Genomic DNA, 19,540 nt, shown 5'->3' with positions numbered 1-19,540 from the left:
CCCCTGGTCTCTCGAAGGAGAGCAAGTGCATCGCTCGCGTTTCTCTCGCGACGCGGAATAGAATTTATCGTTTACGATCTTTGTGTCTCATTGTTCTCGCCGTCGCCGTCGCTCGTGTAGTACAGCGCTTCTACTCGATCGTTCGCTCCAATCGTACTCGCTCCCCGTTCGCACTCACGCCTCTACGCCTCTAGGCCTCTACGTTTCTACGCTTCTACGCCTCGCGAGAGATTTGAAGGAGAGTTCAAAGACAACATCGAAAGATACACCTCCACGGTACAAACGATCGCATCCAGCGGCAAGCAGTCTTTTCCTCAAAAAAAAAAAAAAAAATGACCGCATGATATGATGATGATTTTAGTAATATCGTCTCGCAACTTTTGAGCACGAGAGCACAGTTTTGAAAAAAAAAATTAAATTAATTTCTAGGATATCTTTCTTATCTATGAAGACAAAAATCATCGCAATGTCAGATTATTGAGTGGGCGAGAAGAGAAATATTTACCAACTCACCGATTGTCTTGGTGATGCAGAATCACGACGAAAATTCATTCGTCATCTTTCACATCTGAAGATGTACTTGACGATGCGCATTAGGCTACGTATCTTGGCGATCACCTCCTCTTGCATAAGATTAAAACACATAGCAATCAACGCCATTCCTGAACATACAAAAATATATTACGAGTGATTCGACATCTCTGTAAAGTCTGTATCGATTATTAGATTAAAGCGTGATTTTAAGCATCACGGATAATATACATTGCGCCAATTGTTGCGCGAATTGAGAGTACGGAAGCGGTCGAAACGTTTAAAAGCACTTGAATATTTTCCGCGAAAAATCTGCCTGGCAATCGGGTATTGATTGAAACGAGTTGCAGGATTTAAAGCGGTTGATCCCTTTTAAAACGATTGTCTTCGCACCGTGGCGTTGAGCGTAAAAAATTCTGTTCGGCAATCGGATTTCTTAAAAAACTAGCTTTTTATTTTTTATCTCAATTTATTGACGACTAAAATGTGCACGATTAAATAATTTTAATACTTTTGATCTGTAACGTAATAATGTAATGACGTGATAACGAGTAACAAAAGAGCGATAATCGAACGAGTGTAAAGGCAATAATCTTCTTTATGAGGGAAATTTTTATTCGGAGCAGTTATAAGAGGATTTTCTTTGAAGGAAGCTCTAAATCTCTTATTGACTTTTGTATATAAATACAATAATAAGAGATGCGTTATCATACGTATGTGTATAAAACTTACCGAGCATCAAGTACATGGAACAGAAGATGAAAGATAAATCGAGGCCTTGCCCGGAGTAGATCTCGTCGCCAGGGACGATGTCGCCGAAACCTATGGTCGACAAAGACACGAAGCAGAAGTAAGAACCGTCCAGCATATTCCAATCCTCCCATATCGAAAACAGAATTGCTCCGCCCCAAATATACCTAATATCAAGAGCAAAAAGTAAAGGAAAGTCAATGCTGTCAGTTCGGGTTGTCAGACGTACGGTTTTGCCGGCGAGAGAAAGTGACGAATTTCCGAAAGAAAGTGATATACAAGTTTAATCGTGGAATATTGAACTCGTAAACTGAGCGTTAATATGTTAACTGAGCAATGTTAATATGGCTATCCAAATATAACGCATCCGAAAATTATATACTTGATAATTAATCTTACCTTAATAGAGCTTTAATTTGAATTGAATTGAAATTTGCCAATCACGAAAATTATAGTCACTTTCCTGGTGAAAAAATGTCTCATATTTTCTCAGAAATTTTATAAGAATTGAGACTTGTAAAAAATTTAAAAAAAAATGTATAAAATTTTTCAGATACTCTAAAAAATAATTGGATGAGAATAATTTTCGGAATCCGTATGTGTGAATTAATTTCTGATAAATTGCATAGATTTTCTCATATTTATTCAGATTTCTACAAAGATACGTTGGCGGGAAAAATCTGTAATATTTTATTATTATTTTGTCTGAATTTTTCTGAAAATGTTCCAATTCATATAAAACATCTGAAAAATTCTGAGACATTTTTCCACCAGAGTTGTAACTTTTAAGTTATGTCGAAAAAATTCGCTATATACATATAAGTTGTAGTTGTGTATGTATAATATAAATACATATAAAAAACTATTCCTATATTTCCTATCAAGAGCAATGAAATTATTGTCATTTCCTTTTAATTAATTTATCTATTCATTAAAAAGAGTGAATCTTTTAATTAACTAAAATATTAAATTAACATGCGGTCCTATTACATCTCTCCTCAGATACTCACCCTACCATAATAGCGAGACAGAGAGTTAACGGCACCGTCACATGCTGAGGATCGTAGCTCTCATCGCTCTGCTCGCTCTGGTCGTCATCGTCTTCGTTGTTGCCGTCGCCTTCATTACCGGTGCCGTCGCCACCGTTGTCGTCGTCTCTAGGCAAAGTTTCCTCTACGTCCAAACTCGACGTATCTACCTCCCCGCCATACGTGCTTACAATCTGCAGACAAATTTTGTTAAATATTCTCTTATTCTGACTTGATATCCCAAAATTACCAGAATTCTTTCTCTCTCTCTTTCTCTCTCGCTCTCGTAACGAACATAATAATATCGAAGCCTTTGATATCGAAGAAATTTGTTTTTCCAGCCCGGTCTCCGTTTTGCATTCTGGATATAGGTATATGAAAGTAATTCTGAAGGAAGTATATAAGGTAATTCTGTATGAAAGCTCAAGTCTACTGCACTCCATCGCATCACGATGCTACTGATTAGAGTGCGATAGGATTCTAATTCCGGTTGCAGCGTTCGTCGCTTACCAACTTACCTGCCACCTGTCTCTTTTCGTAGCCGGATCATTTGATATCTCCGACGTTCTCACACTTGCCGCACCATACGGTCTTCTTCGACATCTTGAAAAAAAATTGAAATCATGATTAATTCAACGGTTTCAAATCTGACAAAATCTGTTACGCTATCAAAAAATATACTAAAAACATCTATGGGAATGTGACACACTTTTAAAGCGAGGAGAAGAACGGTCTTACTTGCACAAGCAACAGCGGGCGTAGGTCCATTTGAAGCTTCTGGCCAGAATGTCGCCGATATTGCTGAGATAGAGAAGGAAAAGCGGCATCCCTATTATCGCATACACTATAGTCGCGACTTTGCCCCATTTCGTTCTGGGATAAAGGTTGCCGTAACCTGCGCAATAAACGAGAACGCGGCAAGTGAGTTTATCGACGAGCTTCGTTGCTTCGTTGCTTCGTTGCTTCCTCTCGTTTCTTGCTTCACATCCATTCCGTACGTGAACTGATTCATTTTTTATTAATTTATTGCCCGCGGTGTTTCAGGTAGAAACCCAGTGTGGTGCCGTTTGAATTATTAATGAAACAAATACGTGTGATTAAAATATTTATTCCAAAGAAAAAGTATATATACCGAATGTCTGAATATGTGTATAAAATTACTATAAAAAATATATATTATCCATAAGGGGGAGAGAGAGAGAGAGAGAGAGAGAGAGAGAGAAAAAGATTTACAAATTTACTTTTATGATTAAAACAAAAATCTCTTAAGGTATATACGGATTATGTTCAGCAAAAATATTGTCATGTTCCAAGGACAATTTATTTGTGTATTTCGACAGTGACTATTATCTCGATATATGTCCTTAGATTTTTTCTTCACAAAATGCTACTAATATTATCATATCTGAATTAAGTAGCCCTCCGGGTAACCGTGTAACTCTATCATCGCAACGATATTCATAGAGCGTCAATTGTTTCCTGATAATTCTTGATAATTCAAGCAGACGCTGTTTCAGCAGACACATTCTGTATCCGTGAGAATTTGACCGCGTGTGCTATTGGATACTGAAAGTTTTAGGTTTACCTCGCAGGAGATCTAAACAATTCCGAGGAACCTACTCGGACATTTTCATGTTTCATAAAGTGGCGAAATGTGTTTCATCAAAATCGAGCAAGTAAAAGTCTTTAAGAGGAAAGAGGAAAGCGTCGCGCGTTTATAAGTTCTATTTGGGCCTCTGAAAAAATATGCATTGTTTATTCTACGACGCGACGAAATGATTTTCCGCGGCATTAGTGGCAATCGTGCGAGGCGTCTCGTCCCGAGGATCAGCGGTACACTGAAGCAAATTGTTAATCGTGTTTATTCGCACCCGTTTGTCCAGTCTAAAAATTCGATTTTATAGAAAGAAATTTTTCGGTGAAGGAGGCTTCTCTCTCTTTCTCTTTCACCATCGATACAACATTCTGGCAATCTATTAACGACTATTATCGCGATCCGTTTATCGAGCGACAACTTTTGTCGCATGATATTTCCGCGGTTTCAGTCTCTAGCTTTTGGCCATTTATCATTCTCAAAAAGAGCAAAAAGTATGCAGCAATATACAAGCTCTAGTCTATAGTACCAAAAAATCGTCGAATCGAAGCGCGATATCCAGAGGCGAATCGGAGCGTGCCTTGTAATCAAGCGAAAGCCACCGCGAAAAAAAGCTTGTTCAGCTTCTCTTTTTTTTTTTATATACGTGCACACAAATATGTGAAATATGTGAAATAGGGAAATACAAAAGAGGAACGTGACGAGGGTATGCATTCAGCATGTCGAACTTCAGCCTCCAAAGAACATGCCAAATGGCCGGCTCCGGGATACACGAAACGTAAACTTTATTTCCGAGATCTCGTTTCTCTTGAAAATTGCAGTAAATGCAGTGATTCTTCTTATCGTATAATATTGCGTTAAACAAAAAGCCATTGCGCGACATAATTTTTGTCGATTTATATTTTAATTATTTTCAGTCTTCGACATTATCCGGGTTGTTTTCGATAACTGACGCAACGCAAAGTCGGTCGTTTTGGATTAACACAGAATTAATTAACGATACGAAATATTCGATATCGGTGAGGCATGCTCTCCATGAAATTGTAATAATAAATCGATGAATTGCACATTAGGCAATTAATTCTAGACGCTCACGCAATTCAGTTGGTGATCATGCATCATTCAATAAAATAACATTCAATAAATTAGTATTTTTAGTTTAGTTTTATTTCGATGCACTGACTCTGCTGTACAACATTATTTTAGACATTTATTTTAAGACGACGACTTAACAACGTTATATATACAAACTTGAAAGAATTTGAAATCTATACGTCAAAAGTGATGCAAGTCTTTTATAATTAATTGATTCTTAAAGTGTTAATTGCTACATAAATCACGGTTCCCCGGTTATTAATTATCTCAAATGTCATCGTTATTATTATATCGTATATTGTCCTATGGCATAAATAACAGACATTGATAATCGACGAAAAGCGGAGAGAGTGGCGCTCGATGAAAGTCGCGAAATTGGATTATATTGCTCGACCGTATTTCCTGTATTTCCCTCGTATCCGATGTCCTCCGTGTAATCGAATCGCTATCGAGAATTACTTGTCGTACGTCTACGGTGTGTACCGCGACGACGAATTTGCGGACTGCATGCCGAGGACTTGGTTAGGCCGGAAATTAATTAACGCGCGCTGATCGTACGATCCCTCAGGATCAAGGAAGCTTGCTCATTCGCTCATTCGTTCGTTCATCCGTTCATCGCAAAGACATCGCTGTTGATCATCATCAACGATCGATGTTCCGTTTGGCCATTAATTAATTTCTTTATTAGCGTGTATTAGGCTAAGTTAGTAGTTAATCTGCTGGACGTGCTAATAGACGCAATATTCGACGACGACATCATGTAGGACGCATTCGTATTTTTGTAAAAAGTTTACATACTTGAATATTTTTTTTACGGAATAGGAAGGTATACATATCCACGCACATATAATACGTAACTGTCTCCATCGATAGATACAAAGTATTGTATATACATAAAACAAGTAAGTTTTCCCCACATAAAACAACTCAACTAAAAGTTAGATTATTAGACTAATTGTAAGCGAAACACTGCTCCTGCTGACAATTTCTCAATTGTCCTCTTTACTTCGAAAATTAAAAAAAATCGAAAACATGGTTAATTCACCTGGATGTAGATATCGATTGACACCTATAGCCTCGTTTACACATCGTTTACAGATTATCGCGTGAATTTCAGATATAATAGCCGTAACATCACAAGAAAGATGTGAAAGATAGTTGGTAACATACAACGCGATATAAATCAAGCGCGACAGCGATTGTCCGACATCACCGCGGCAACGGGCATAATTAATTTTCAGAGGGAATCATTTCGCCGTTAAACTTCTTGACAAGCCGATAATTTGACGCCGCGACGAAATCTCCCGCGATTAATCCTCACGATAATTGATCGCCAACCACGTACGCGACACTGTCGCGTCGCCTTCGTCGTTCTAGAGATTCTAGAACGACCTAGACAATCTAGACGGAAAAATAACGAACGTATATACGCATCGCATCAAGTACGCACGGGATATTGGTTCCCGTATTTTTGGTTAATCGCCAATAATTCTTTGGCCGGAGGCCCGACCCGCACGGACTAATGTCCCTGATATGTCTCGCACGTGATACCTATATTACACGTATGTACGTGCGTGGCAAGACAAGCGTGTCGTTACGCCGATAACACCATCCACGTCGATTCGAACGCTTTAACATCCGGGGCTTTTAATTAATCATCTCCTGTAGGCATCAGTCATTCGCAGTCTCAAGAATAATTTGAAAATATTTGCGAAATTGTCCAAATTACTTTTTATTATAAAAATTCCTCCCCCTCCCTCTTCTCTCACTGTTATTCCAGTTTGTGTTAACTAACAGCTTCTCTCCGCTATTTTATTTTAATTCTTAATTTTAACTTTATCACGTCATAATCCAACTTGTTTCATGTACCGCTGAAACATACTTTGAATTACCACCAATGGAAACGAGTGATATGACGAGTGCATACATGATGTTAATTTATGTCATGGCGTGTTGCAGTAAATCATCGTGAAAGTGAAAGAGGATAAAATCGGGCGATCTCGGCTGCCAAAATTGTCAGTTAGTGAAAATGATAAACATTGCTCGCGGCGCACGCTATACGCTTATGCCCTACGTGGTTATCGGCGCTTTAGTATTATCATGCATGTACACCACTAAAACTAAATGCACATAGCCGACGTACATTTAGCGTCGAAGCTTTTACGTGTGAATGCGCGCGAAATGGTCTGAAAATATATCTTCATTTATCTCTTACGATTTCAAATTAAGACTCATTGCCAGTAAAACGTAACATTACAAATTTGATGTTTTAATAATTAAATATAGATATTCAATTTAAATTAATTTTTGTCAACCTTCAAACTAATTTTAATATTCAATATTAATATCTTGGTGGTTTTGATTATAAAATTCTGAATTAAAATTCAAGAACTATATAAAGAATTTAAATTTTAAAGAATTTGAGATTAAAGTTGAAATCTCGTCGCCTTTAAGAGAATCCATATAAAAGAGCTTTTATACATGCTTTTACATTTTGCTAAATCGTTAACGCTCGCCATTCCGAGATTACATAATTGGTGCGAAAAAATCGATAATAATGAATAGGCGAAACGGTTCTCTCGCACGTATCGAGACGGAAAAAACTTGAATTTATCATCGGCAAAGTCAAGGGTAACGTTTCTAGAAATACCGTCGGCTGCACTTAATTGAGTTCGAGATCGTAATACCGACGTAGGTATCGTTATTCATTTAGTGATGGATTTAGGTTTGGCAATAATAACCTGATGGCCGTCAGTGGTTTTATGTAACGTCGTCGTGGACAAACGTCGTTTTGCTCCACAACGCTACACGGCATTAAGGAGTATAAAAAGAATCTGAAATGTTAAGAATTGCAGAAAATTTAAAACACATAAGTTTTTTTACAAATAATGTCAGCATGTAAAATTTTTTTTATTTTTCACCGGTTAATTTTTATTAAGAAGTTCTAGATTTTTTAACATCACTTTTATGTCCACAGTAAAAGTTTTATCGCGTAATTCTCTATGTGTATTTTATAGAGCGATGAGCGAAGCACTTGAAGCCAACGTACTTGAGATGTGACATAAAAGAAGTCTATCTATTTTGTGCTGAGTTTTCTGTGTTCTATTTAAATAAATTTCGATTAAATACCGTTTTAATATCGATTTATTACTACGGCTCTACCGCGATGCAAATTTTAATATTACAAGGAACCGTGTCGTATTTTTCAAATTTTTAAAAGCATTTTTAATATAATATTTTTTATATATTAAACATAAATTCATTTTTGTTTAGTTCTTAACATTTTTAATAGTCATTTGTATTGATAATTGATATAAAGCATCGCAATTTTCCATTAGGATCCATTCAAATATCTTGAATTTTGTTACAATTGTTCTCATAAACTAACCGGTGAAAAAAATGCACATGCTGATATTATTTATAAAAGATCTTGTGTTTTAAATTTTATGCAATTCTTAACATTTCTGATTCTCCGTACAATTTCCTTAAACTTGTCGTGCACGATTCAAACAACGCGCGTACAAAGCCTGTAGAAATGCGACTGGAGTTTTTTAACGTTTAACAAACTGTTAAAGGAAATCGCACCTATATATATATGTATAATGCATATTTCGGGTTAATACATGGTTGGACATCGCGCGTCGGGGAAAAACGTTGTACGTGCAAAACGGCCGAAAAGTCAAATGTCAACGATATGTAACACAACTAGATAAATTTGGGACTCGTTCTATTCGTAAGTATCGCCATTCTTACCGTGTCGAAAACTTCTTATCTTTCTCAGTTTTGAAGCGCGCGCGCACAAACACGCACACACACACACACACACACACACGTTGCTTGATAAACTTTACTAAATACGTCAGAAATTTTGAGAGCTTTTATTCTACGTATTACAAATGAAGGGAATGATGTCTTCATAGATTTGCAAAAGACTTGTCTTCATGAAAGAGGTTTTTGAGGAATTTTTAAGTTTTAAACATGTCGAAATTAGTCGTGCAATCTCTTCTAACTATACATTGCTATTTATTGCATTCTCATCTTTGAACTGCAGTCAAACCTAACAGTACGATGAAACATGAACGACAGACGATAGAGATTTCCATCGTCGAAGTCGTTTTCCCCGTGTCTCGCGCGTGCAGAATTTTTTTTCTTTTGTAGAAATAGAATTTTATCTTTCAAAATAAGACCTTTTGAACAAGAGATGTCACAGAAAATAGCAGTAAAATAGAAATATATCGGATCGTTTTTGTAAGATCTCTTCCGACTACAAGTAAATGTAAGCATCTAAGCATGTAAGCATATGTAAACAAATGCAGAATTTTCCATCCAAGTTAGTAAAAAAAATTTTATCTCCCTGTTACTACTGATTCAAATTCGATGTGATTGGTGTTTCTGCGTAGAAACTTTAATACAAATTGATAAAAATTGACGCGATGTAATTGTTAACTTTTCATGTCACGTCGGTCAATAAAGCAGCAATTTCATATCCGTTAAAATATAAATCGCACTTGTAAATAACATTACAGTTATCTGTAGGAGAACCAACCGTCTGCAGTATTTAAAACTTAATTTTCCAGCGTATATCGAAAAAGGTCTCGAATTATTTTTGCTATTTGCACTATCGTTTTTATAATCGCTTTTATTACGGTCATCAAAAAGGTAGCTGATGTAGTTGGGATAAGCTTTTAATGTTTTATGGCTTTTATACAAGGTGTCTTAAAATATTCCGACCTTAATCAATAATAGATATCTTTGAGTAAAATCTAAATATCTTGGAAATCTGAAACAAAATCAAACTTGGAATAAAAATGCTGAAAAGATAACAGTCGCCTGAATTGAGGTAAGATAAAAAAAAAATTTCTGAAATTGTTATATTTAATTGGAATAATTACATCATAGAAGATCTGATCGTTTCACTTTCAATCCCTTGATTCCTATGATTCCGAAATTATGGGTATCTCAATATTTAAATTAAGAAAATGTTAAGAAAATATAAAAAATAAAGTCGGAATTTTTGGAACACTATGTATGCGCAGCGGTTTTATACACTAGCATTCGTCGACTCGTATAACACGACATTAATTTTCGCGTGCATAGCCCATTATTTCCGCTTTCATTTCCGACTATGAAACGTGCGCATATTACATTGTACATAGGGTGGGTTTAAAGTTGTACGAAGAACCTTGTCCCCATATGTTTTTGATTTAAAAATGACGAAAAATGTTGGTAATCAAACATTTCTTAGGACTTTGGATATTTGAAGCGTACAAATATATTTTAGTTTCCGTGTGACACGCGTATTCTTTTACTTGTCATTCATATTAATTTGTAAAATAAGTTCTGATGCGCTATTATGACAAGAATGCGTGATAAAAGAGCATTATTTTAGTTTTGAGTAACAATAACATTCCGTTCTTTATTTCTTTGTATTCCTTCGCATTTTAGCATAAAAGAAGTTGGCAAAATTAGAGGATAGAATATTTAAGCGTGTCTTTATTTAATAAGCACGTTGTTTCTTTAGGAATCTCTCTCTTGAATTTCTTCTGCTTCTTTAACTTCAAAGCTTCATACACCAACGTGAAGTATAATAAAATGGAGTTTGCGCGCGCGGCACTATATAAAAGTAACATCTTCATTTGTGGTCACTTAAGGGGACACTGTCGGGGATTTAATCCTTCTAATGTTACAAGATGGTACATAAAATAATGTTGTAATTTGTACAATATTTTAATATTTTAGTTACGATAAAAGACTCTCTGGAGTCTTTAGCATCATTAAATAGATAATTATGCTTTGTCACGTAATTTATTTCATTTTTTCGTAAAACTAAAGAATGAACTTACCTGTAATGTGTTTTGTTACGATAAAATATACAATGGAATAATATTTTGTTTTATTTAGATATTATTTTCTATCTCGTCTCTCTCATAAAATTAGCGCAAGCTGTATTTAGCGATACATTAGACGTTAGGTGATATAGGCGAATTATAGCCGCAGATTACAGCTTGAATTAGCCATATAGCATCCATTGTAGCTGTTTTCTTTCTTTTCCATTTATTTTGTAGCAATAGAGTTTTGGAAAAATGAATAAAAAAATTGTATCGAGACGAGCCACGATATCTCTCGATTAACAAAGTCGGTGTTCCGTTCATTTGTTCATTCGTTCGTTCGTTCGTGTGCAGACACGCGCATTAAAAAGTGACGCTGAAAAATCAGTCACTGCAGCGTACCTATATACCGCGAGAATTCCGCGAGAGCCATCCGCAATGCTGCTCGTCGCGCAGTTTTGGACGTTCCGCGACGCAACCCTGATCGGCTTGTTGCGAATTGCGCGAGAGGATTTTTATGGATGGCGCGTGAATGACACATCATTTCATTTTCGCATCAATGAGCGCAACTCACGCTCTCGAATTACAAATATTCTATGGATAAATTGTTACGGCTCGATTTTTATCTTCCGCTTCGCCATTAACGAGTCATACCTACGATTCGGTAGTCACATTACATGGTCACGGCAAAGTAACATATCCGTGATCCGTGATCACGCGTGATCTTAGATTTTTGTTCTAAAAACGTATTTGTATATTAGACATTAAGATTAAACTTGAACGCTTATAATAAAATGTATATTAAATCAAAGGTGTAAAGCAACAATTATAAAAGACTTGCATCACTTTTGACGCATTAGATTTCAAATTCTTTCAAGTTTTTATATATAACGTTGTTAAGTCGTCGTCTTAAAATAAATGGATAAAATAATGTTGTACAGCAGAGTCAGTGCATCGAAATAAAACTAAACTAAAAATACTAATTTATTGAATGTTATTTTATTGAATGATGCATGATCACCAACTGAATTGCGTGAGCGTCTAGAATTAATTGCCTAATGTGCAATTCATCGATTTATTATTACCATTTCATGGAGAGCATGCCTCACCGATATCGAATATTTCGTATCGTTAATTAATTCTGTGTTAATCCAAAACGACCGACTTTGCGTTGCGTCAGTTATCGAAAACAACCCGGATAATGTCGAAGACTGAAAATAATTATCATTGCACGGCGCGCGCGCGCGTGCACGAATGGATCAAATTTGCGTTCCAGTATTCATATGCGCAACTCCCTCAAAATAGTGTTTTAACCATGTACTATAATTGTTAATATAATAATTATCAAAATGCAATAAATCTTGGAACAATTATCATCGTGTGGGTGAATCCCATTAAAGTTATATAAATTGACAGTGGTTTAATTATGTGGTCAGCGGTGTATTATAATTATTTAATATTTATTATACTAGCGTTATTAATATTATATGTACAACACTATATCTATTTGTGTTAATTTCATTTACCAGAGTAACATTGACCACAATATTTACATGAAATACTAATACTCTCTGTTATTGGACATAAACTATTTAACTGAAAAAATATTGACTGAAACAGATTTACATTAGAAAGACTAGATATTTTAATAGATATTATGCATACACATATATGTATAGAGATATATGTACATCCGTGGCCGTGAATACTTTTATATGGTGTCTAATTTATGCGATAGCCTCATGAATCGCACAATCCTTTTCGCGTAATTTCGCCGAGTAATCGTGATTTATATTCCTTGCGCCTACTCGCACATGGTACACCGATACCGGTGTAGCACGCACAAAGCTGAGAATAAAGCCGCCATCACGTTAGAGTCATTAATATCACTTTACCCTTTCATTGCCGCGGCGCGCGGCGCCGGAAAATGATAAATCCTATACGACTCAGGATACTATTCGTGGTCTGGATAGCAGTAACTATCCGTCGTTTCACGTCGTTTCGATTTTTCTGCTCGATGCGATAACTCGATCTCCTTTGACGCATTAGATCGCGACAGACTGAGAACGAAGTAACTTTCGTAGCAAACGTGTTTACGAAAATCGATAACGCCGGGTGAAATTTACAGTTTCGTTATTAGTTTGTTTATTTTGATCTATAGTTAAATCTTGATTGTTTTCATTAATCGATGAAAAGATTGACTTTTCAGGAATTAAGATTGACAGAATTTCAATAAGTTTATTTTTCCAGCACTGTAAAAATTGATCTCTATAATTGTGCGGTTTCGATAAATATTCATTTAAATAAAAGAATTTTGAAACAAAATTTTTTTTATGAATTTCTGAACAGAAAGAGAAGGATCTCTAAAATGTATAGAATATAAAAATAGTACAAGAGAAATGTATAAAAATAAAGCATTATGAAATTGACAATTAGTGTAGATAAAAATAATAAGAAGATAATTAAAAATTATGTACATATATATCATGTTACACACACACAGCTACTCGCAGATATAAATAAATCGATCAATTTATTTTACAATTGACAATAGAACTGAATGAGTTTGCATTTTCTTTCTTATCAAACGAATAGAAGGGCTTCAATTGTCAGATTTTCACATGTATGCACGTACGCGCGCACACACGTATATATGCACAGCAAAATAATTATTAATTTTGTAAATTTTAACTTTGATTACTTGATGCATTCTAAATATTTTTAAAAAAAATTTCAAACGTGGTTCGGAAAAAATAATAGATATAAACGATCACTAAAATTGAACAAATATTTTTATTATTGTTCTCTCTCTCCTTCCCTACTTCTTTCCTTCCTTCTCTTCCTCTCTTGATGTTAAAACAATTCTTTTCCTCAACTGATATTTCAGACAGATCAAGATGTACATATTTTTCAACTAGAAATCCGTCCATTTTTACAATTTAAATTCCATTTATTTTTGGACATGGCTGCTGGAGAGTGCACTGCTCGCTTATAGAATTCGAATTTTTCTTACCACCTTGCGGCATATTGCCTTCACATCTATTTATATACGCTATAGATATGTACACGTATATAAATATCCTAAAAATTATTTATTTCGTTTTTTTTTTAATAATAAAGAGGACGTCAAATGTATAATTCTACATATTTTAATATAGTTATGATTTATTCAAATAAATTGTCTAAATGTTCGATCATAGCCGTTAGTTATGGGGGCGCGGGCGCGCTGGCTGGCGACCGCGTGTCCGCAACAAAAAAAAAACTCCTACGTGAGGACGAGCGGGCTGGGGCGGTTGTCTCCCCAGCTCGTCCAAAACGGGAGGAAGTCAAACCTGGAGGCTAAAAACCTCCCGGGAGGAAGTTCAATAGTGGACAAGATGCGGGGAGGGTCTCCGGAAGAATCTTAAGTTTCCCAGGGCCCTCCCACTAACGCACGCGAGGACAACCTGGAGTTTTATCCGGTAAGAATCCGGCACTTCCCCCATCTTTGCCAGAAGGCGGGGGGGTCTTCCCCCTCTTGAGGGGGCTACTGGGTAAACCGGGCTCGCCCGGGATCCCAGTAGTCGAAGATTTGTCCACGTTAAAAAAAAGAAAGAAAAGCCGTTATAGTTATATAAAATATTAAAAAGTCGTTCATCTTTCGCACAACTTTATTGTAAAATTTAAAATCTGAAGACTTTATCTCGAAACATTTTCATATCATAGCTGGCATAAAAATCCTTAATGAGGTTTATCAGTCGTGACGCGAGAAATGGGCATTAGCCGGGCATCAACAGCGCAAATAAACGTGCCGTATTTAGTATATGGCAAAGTATCCAGCAGCAAATAAACTGTTAACATTTTTCAAGAGTTCCTTTAACATTTATTTTAACCTTTTCCACCCCGCGTTTTATTCTTAAAGACAAATGTGTATACATATATCGGAACTCTATACATTTAACTTTTATTTTATATAAAAAATCGAATAAGTTAAGAAATTGAATTAGTATATAAGTACATAAGTTGAAAAAATTAAAGCAGATAAGATTGCAATTAAATTAAAAACAACGTGAAAAAATAAACGGATAAATATAAATATAAGTATAAATGTAAGAGCGAAGAGCGAGACTCACCGATGGTTGTTATCACGGTAAGGGAATACAGAAAAGCACCGGCGAAGGTCCACTTATTTTCCTCCACGCCTTCGTACCCATTTCTTATGGCTGACACTACCATCGTCTGATAATTCTCGAGAATGTCTCTCACCTTTGCCTTCCAGAGTTTTTCCGAGAACACATTTTCCTATAAACATATAAGCAATATCAATAGCGTCAGAATATTAAAAGGAAAAGAAAGATTGACGTCAACAATATTAATATCAATATTAATGCATTATATTAGCTTTTTCCTTGGAATTCCTTGACATTAGTTAAAGAGAGGGAGAGTACGCGCGGGGTAACGAAACTTACAAAAGATTAAGGCCAGATATCACAGCGTATGTATGTATATATATCTATAAATATAAAAGTATATATGTATATGTATTACGTCTTCGACGACATGACCCGGACGGCCCGGATCCGATTCCCGTCATTCCCGATTTACGATCTACGATCTACTGCGTCCTGTTCTCAGCTCTGGGATGCGTTCAGGAATTACGCCTAGGCGCACCTATAGCACCTAGGTAACTCTAATGCTACGGTCAACGGTGTACGTGACGTGTAAACTATAGCTTAGAGTTAGCCAGGTTGAATTTCTAAACGCAGCCCTGATGGCCCCTGCGGAAAGTACGGAAAGCCGCAGGCCGCAGCGCGTAGGCCGTAGCATGTAGCATGTGTGATTGGGATAAATTGTTCATTCACCTTGGACGTTAGGTCCCAAAGATTAGCGGCCGTGAGATTTCTTAGCTTGGTGACGTTGCCGGCGATATCCAAGTTGCTTTTACCCTCGATGTGGGTGAATAGGAAGGCGCCCGCTATAGTGTAGCCGACTACGAGACACACGATGCCGACGTTACTGAAAAGGAAGGCTATCAGCGCCCTGGTCCAGTCGGCGATCCGCTCACCCCACGGTTTCCGCTTGCGCTTCCGTCGTCTTCCGCCCCGGCCGCGATAACTTCCACGCTGCCAGCTCCTACTGGCCGACGAACGGGACGTTCTGTCCGTTTCCATCGACAGTGACAACTTGTCGTGACGTTGTGTCACGTGTCACCACTGCCACTGTGGCACTGTCACCAGCGTCACCGCGTCACCTCGATCGTCTCGTTTGGAGTTTGGAGTTGGACCCGATTCGCAAACATCACGCTTCACGCTTTCCGCTTCCCGCTTCCCGCTTCCGGATCGCCAAACTCTCGAGAACGATCGAGAACTGAGAACTGAAAACGGCTCTTGCCGTTGCTCCCCGCGTTGTTCGCGATATCGCTACGGGTGGATATATCCTATCGCGGAATGGTCACCTTGGATCTTTGATTCATTGGCGACTACAAACTACAAACCGCGCCGCGCCGCAGAAATTCACCGTGTGGCGCATTGTTCGAAAACCACAGCCACCACAGACAGATACGGAAGAACGAAGCGTAAGGAGGTACATATAAGATCGTAAACCATGCGCGAGCACTGACCGGGGACCGGGGATAATCGTTTAATGGAGAATTATGCCGAGCAAATTTAATGGGGAACGTCCTCTCTCCGAGTCTCTTGAAGTCTCTTCCATCTCTTCTGCCTCCGCGGCGCGCGGCACGGGCGGCACAGTTGATTCTCGTAGTCTCGATTCTGGTATCGTGGTATCGACACTATGGCTGCGTTCGGGGAGCGCGCTATTAGCGCTATTTGTTTATTCTATCCTTGTTCTACACTTGATGAGCGATAAAGATAGAATGACGCAATAGCGCTAATAGCGCGCTCCCCGAACGCAGCCTATATCGATTCCGTCGTGATCCATGATCCGCGATCCGCGATCCGCGGGGAATCAAAAGCACGACGTCGTCGTCGCCGCGGGCTACGGCCGCTGCGGTCGAGACTCGCGACGAGTCACTTGGCCGCTTAACAAAATCTATTGTGAAACTGTTTACAATCCCGCGAAAAATGATGGACGATTTCCCCGAAGTCGTCGAAGGCGAGATGTAATCCGACTTTAATTAAATTCCTTTGATTGTCCCAGACTTTTCGCAAGCTGGGAATAAATCAACAGGATTTACACATTGTTCGAGTAGTTTTATACGGGTATGTTTCAACAAAGTTGTCAAATATATGAAAACGTTCGAGATTCATTGCTATTCTATAAACTCGACAAAATATATGTGTATTTAAATGTATATATATATATATTTAAGTACTTGAAACAAACTCCATACCCCAACTTACGGAGATGGCTTATTATATAGAATATAGATGTTCTAGATGACGCTGATAATAAGATACTTAACATGAATGTATTTGTAGAAATTAATATGCAATATTGGAATCTATTCCTACTAATATAATTCTACTCGTCTCGATTGTCTCGATATGACTATATGTGTATAAGACGGCGCGGCGGCGCGGCGCCCATTCGGCGGACCATTTTTAAATTTTTCTTCATCAACATCAACATTCGTCTGGGAAACTGGGAAAGACTTAGTAATTTGTATATTTAATCAAGAATATGCCACGCATACACATAGTAGAAATTGAGCTCGATACTCGCGATGGTGCGGTGCTATCGATCGAGGCACGGGCACGGATAGGGAATAGCCGGAATATAGGGATTGGCACGTTCGTTTTCTGACGTTGGCTAAATGATGACGTAGGCGACGCGATGATCGACGATAAGCCCGATAAGGTCGATCGTAAGATCATGTGAGAGTGAGAACAGAATCGATTCCAAATCCAAGTTATCCAGGAATCAGCATCAAGCATCAGCATTTACCTCGTATCTGACGTATCTCTCGCGGGCGCGCTTTAACCCCGGCCACCCCGGCCGTTCATTGAGACGATTGAGACGGGATTCGGGATTTCTGCGTTCCCCGTATCCTCGTTTTTTCCTCGAGCTTTTGCGAAAGCTATACTTGGACATGCGCGTCTATGCATATGCTATTACACTAGACGAGAAGCCACGTGTATTACGTGTTGGAAAGACGCATTACCGTTTATTAAGTTTACAATTTTCGTTTCTTCTTATAGATCATTCTTGTTAGTCTTATTGATACTATCGCGAATAATCGGAAAGTCTTGGCGACTCTTCGCGAAAACCTTGCACCTTGCACTTTGCACCTCGATTCCTCGAGGTAACAGCACGTGCACGTCCATTAATGGTTTCCAAAGCGACACTCCCGACTCACCCGACTGCCGACTGCCGACTCCCGTTACATCATTATTACGCGCGTACGCGTATGCGTGCACGTTGCAATAAATAATTAATTTCCGACCTTCCGACATTCGATGACATTCCGTCTTACGAAAAGATCCAAGTTCGGCGATAATCGAGATAGAGTCCAAGTCTTAATTGCCGGTATGCAAACATACGGAGAACAACCCACCTCGACCAAGTTTCCCCGTAAACTGATTTCTTCTTTCTTCGTGGCAATCATGGCACCCCGCGCCCCGCGCCACGACATGCACCATCCCGAAATAGTGCGTTGCCCAAAATAACCGGGTTCAAGTCGCCTGGGTCTGCTCGTGTTGCCGATCAAATTGCCGGACTTGCCAGACACCCGGTAGACAAACCCGCATCTCCATGATCCGGTTAGGACGGTTAGGTGAACAAAATGTTGAAACATTGAAATTTTGAAATGTTATAATTAAAAAGACTGTTAAAATATGTAAACAAAATTACATTCAGAGTAAGAATTCTTCTCTCGTTAATTTTGGATAATACTCCTTTTTTTTAATTTGATGATGATTAATAAAAGTAAAATACAAATGGGCTGTCTGATAATATATCTTATAATGATCGATCATTCACCAGTGTGTATATCCGCGCAAAAATCGGAGGATAAGTTTGTGACGTTGTGAGAATGAGAGAGAGAGAGAGAGAGAGAGGCGATGCGGTTGGCTTTAAAATTTATGAAATGCAGATTTCGCCCGTGCCAGGATTGTTCATTCGTAATGGACGCGAACGAAAGTTCTTAGTGACTATTATTTCTTCTTTGAGTGGGCTTTATCGCGCGATTATCGAGTCGTTGAAACCGGAGCCGTTAACTGGATACCGCCGCTGCCGTCGCCGTCGTTGTCGTCGTCGTCGAGACGATTAACGTCCTCGCGATTTAAACGACGAAATGCGACTGCGAGCACAGTAGCGAAAATGCACGAGAACGTATATGTATGGGTCGCAAAGGGGATGAAAAGGATTTGCATAGCAAGCGTGAATTTTGCATGCGACAAGTGCGTCCGGGAAAATATTGTAAGGACAATCTTCTGCGCGCGGAAAGTGGTAAGCCGCGCGAAAATATCGTGTTCGCTGAAAGATAATCGTATTTTCGCGTCACTTGCGTTCGCAAAATTTAAGAGACTATACTGGAAAGTAAGACTATTTTTTGAAAACGTTCAAGTTTCAGATTTTTAGTAGTTCCATATAGTTCCATAGCTCCCCGAGAATGAAGAATAGACGTTGCGCTCTCTTCTATCTTTGTGTCGCATTTTTTCTCCCGACTGCTGCTAACCTTCGGTTGTTGTCAAAGAAAATTAGAAATATATATATATATATATATATATATATATATATATATATCTAAATTGCTATAAACGCGTGTATAAATA

At 38.0% G+C, this 19,540-nt stretch overlaps 1 protein-coding gene across 1 annotated transcript; it reads right to left on the bottom strand.

The window, feature by feature from the left end:
* Window positions 1-1,259: 1,259 nt before the first annotated feature.
* LOC143903569 (uncharacterized) lies at window positions 1,260-19,432 on the bottom strand. Its single transcript, XM_077417246.1, has 7 exons — window positions 17,712-19,432; window positions 15,668-16,602; window positions 14,939-15,107; window positions 3,048-3,204; window positions 2,828-2,912; window positions 2,292-2,503; window positions 1,260-1,353 (listed from the first exon to the last, which is right to left on the bottom strand). Exons 2-7 carry the CDS (start codon window positions 15,974-15,976, stop codon window positions 1,260-1,262), a joined length of 1,026 nt encoding a protein of 341 aa, XP_077273372.1. The 5' UTR covers window positions 15,977-16,602; window positions 17,712-19,432.
* Window positions 19,433-19,540: the final 108 nt, after the last annotated feature.

This window comes from Temnothorax americanus, unplaced genomic scaffold, assembly GCF_048541705.1.
Source record: "Temnothorax americanus isolate GAGA-0224 unplaced genomic scaffold, ASM4854170v1 Scaffold49, whole genome shotgun sequence".
Classification (NCBI taxonomy): domain Eukaryota; kingdom Metazoa; phylum Arthropoda; class Insecta; order Hymenoptera; family Formicidae; genus Temnothorax; species Temnothorax americanus.
The sequence above is the reverse complement of the archived record's forward strand: the minus strand, read 5'-3'. Positions and strand labels throughout refer to the sequence as shown.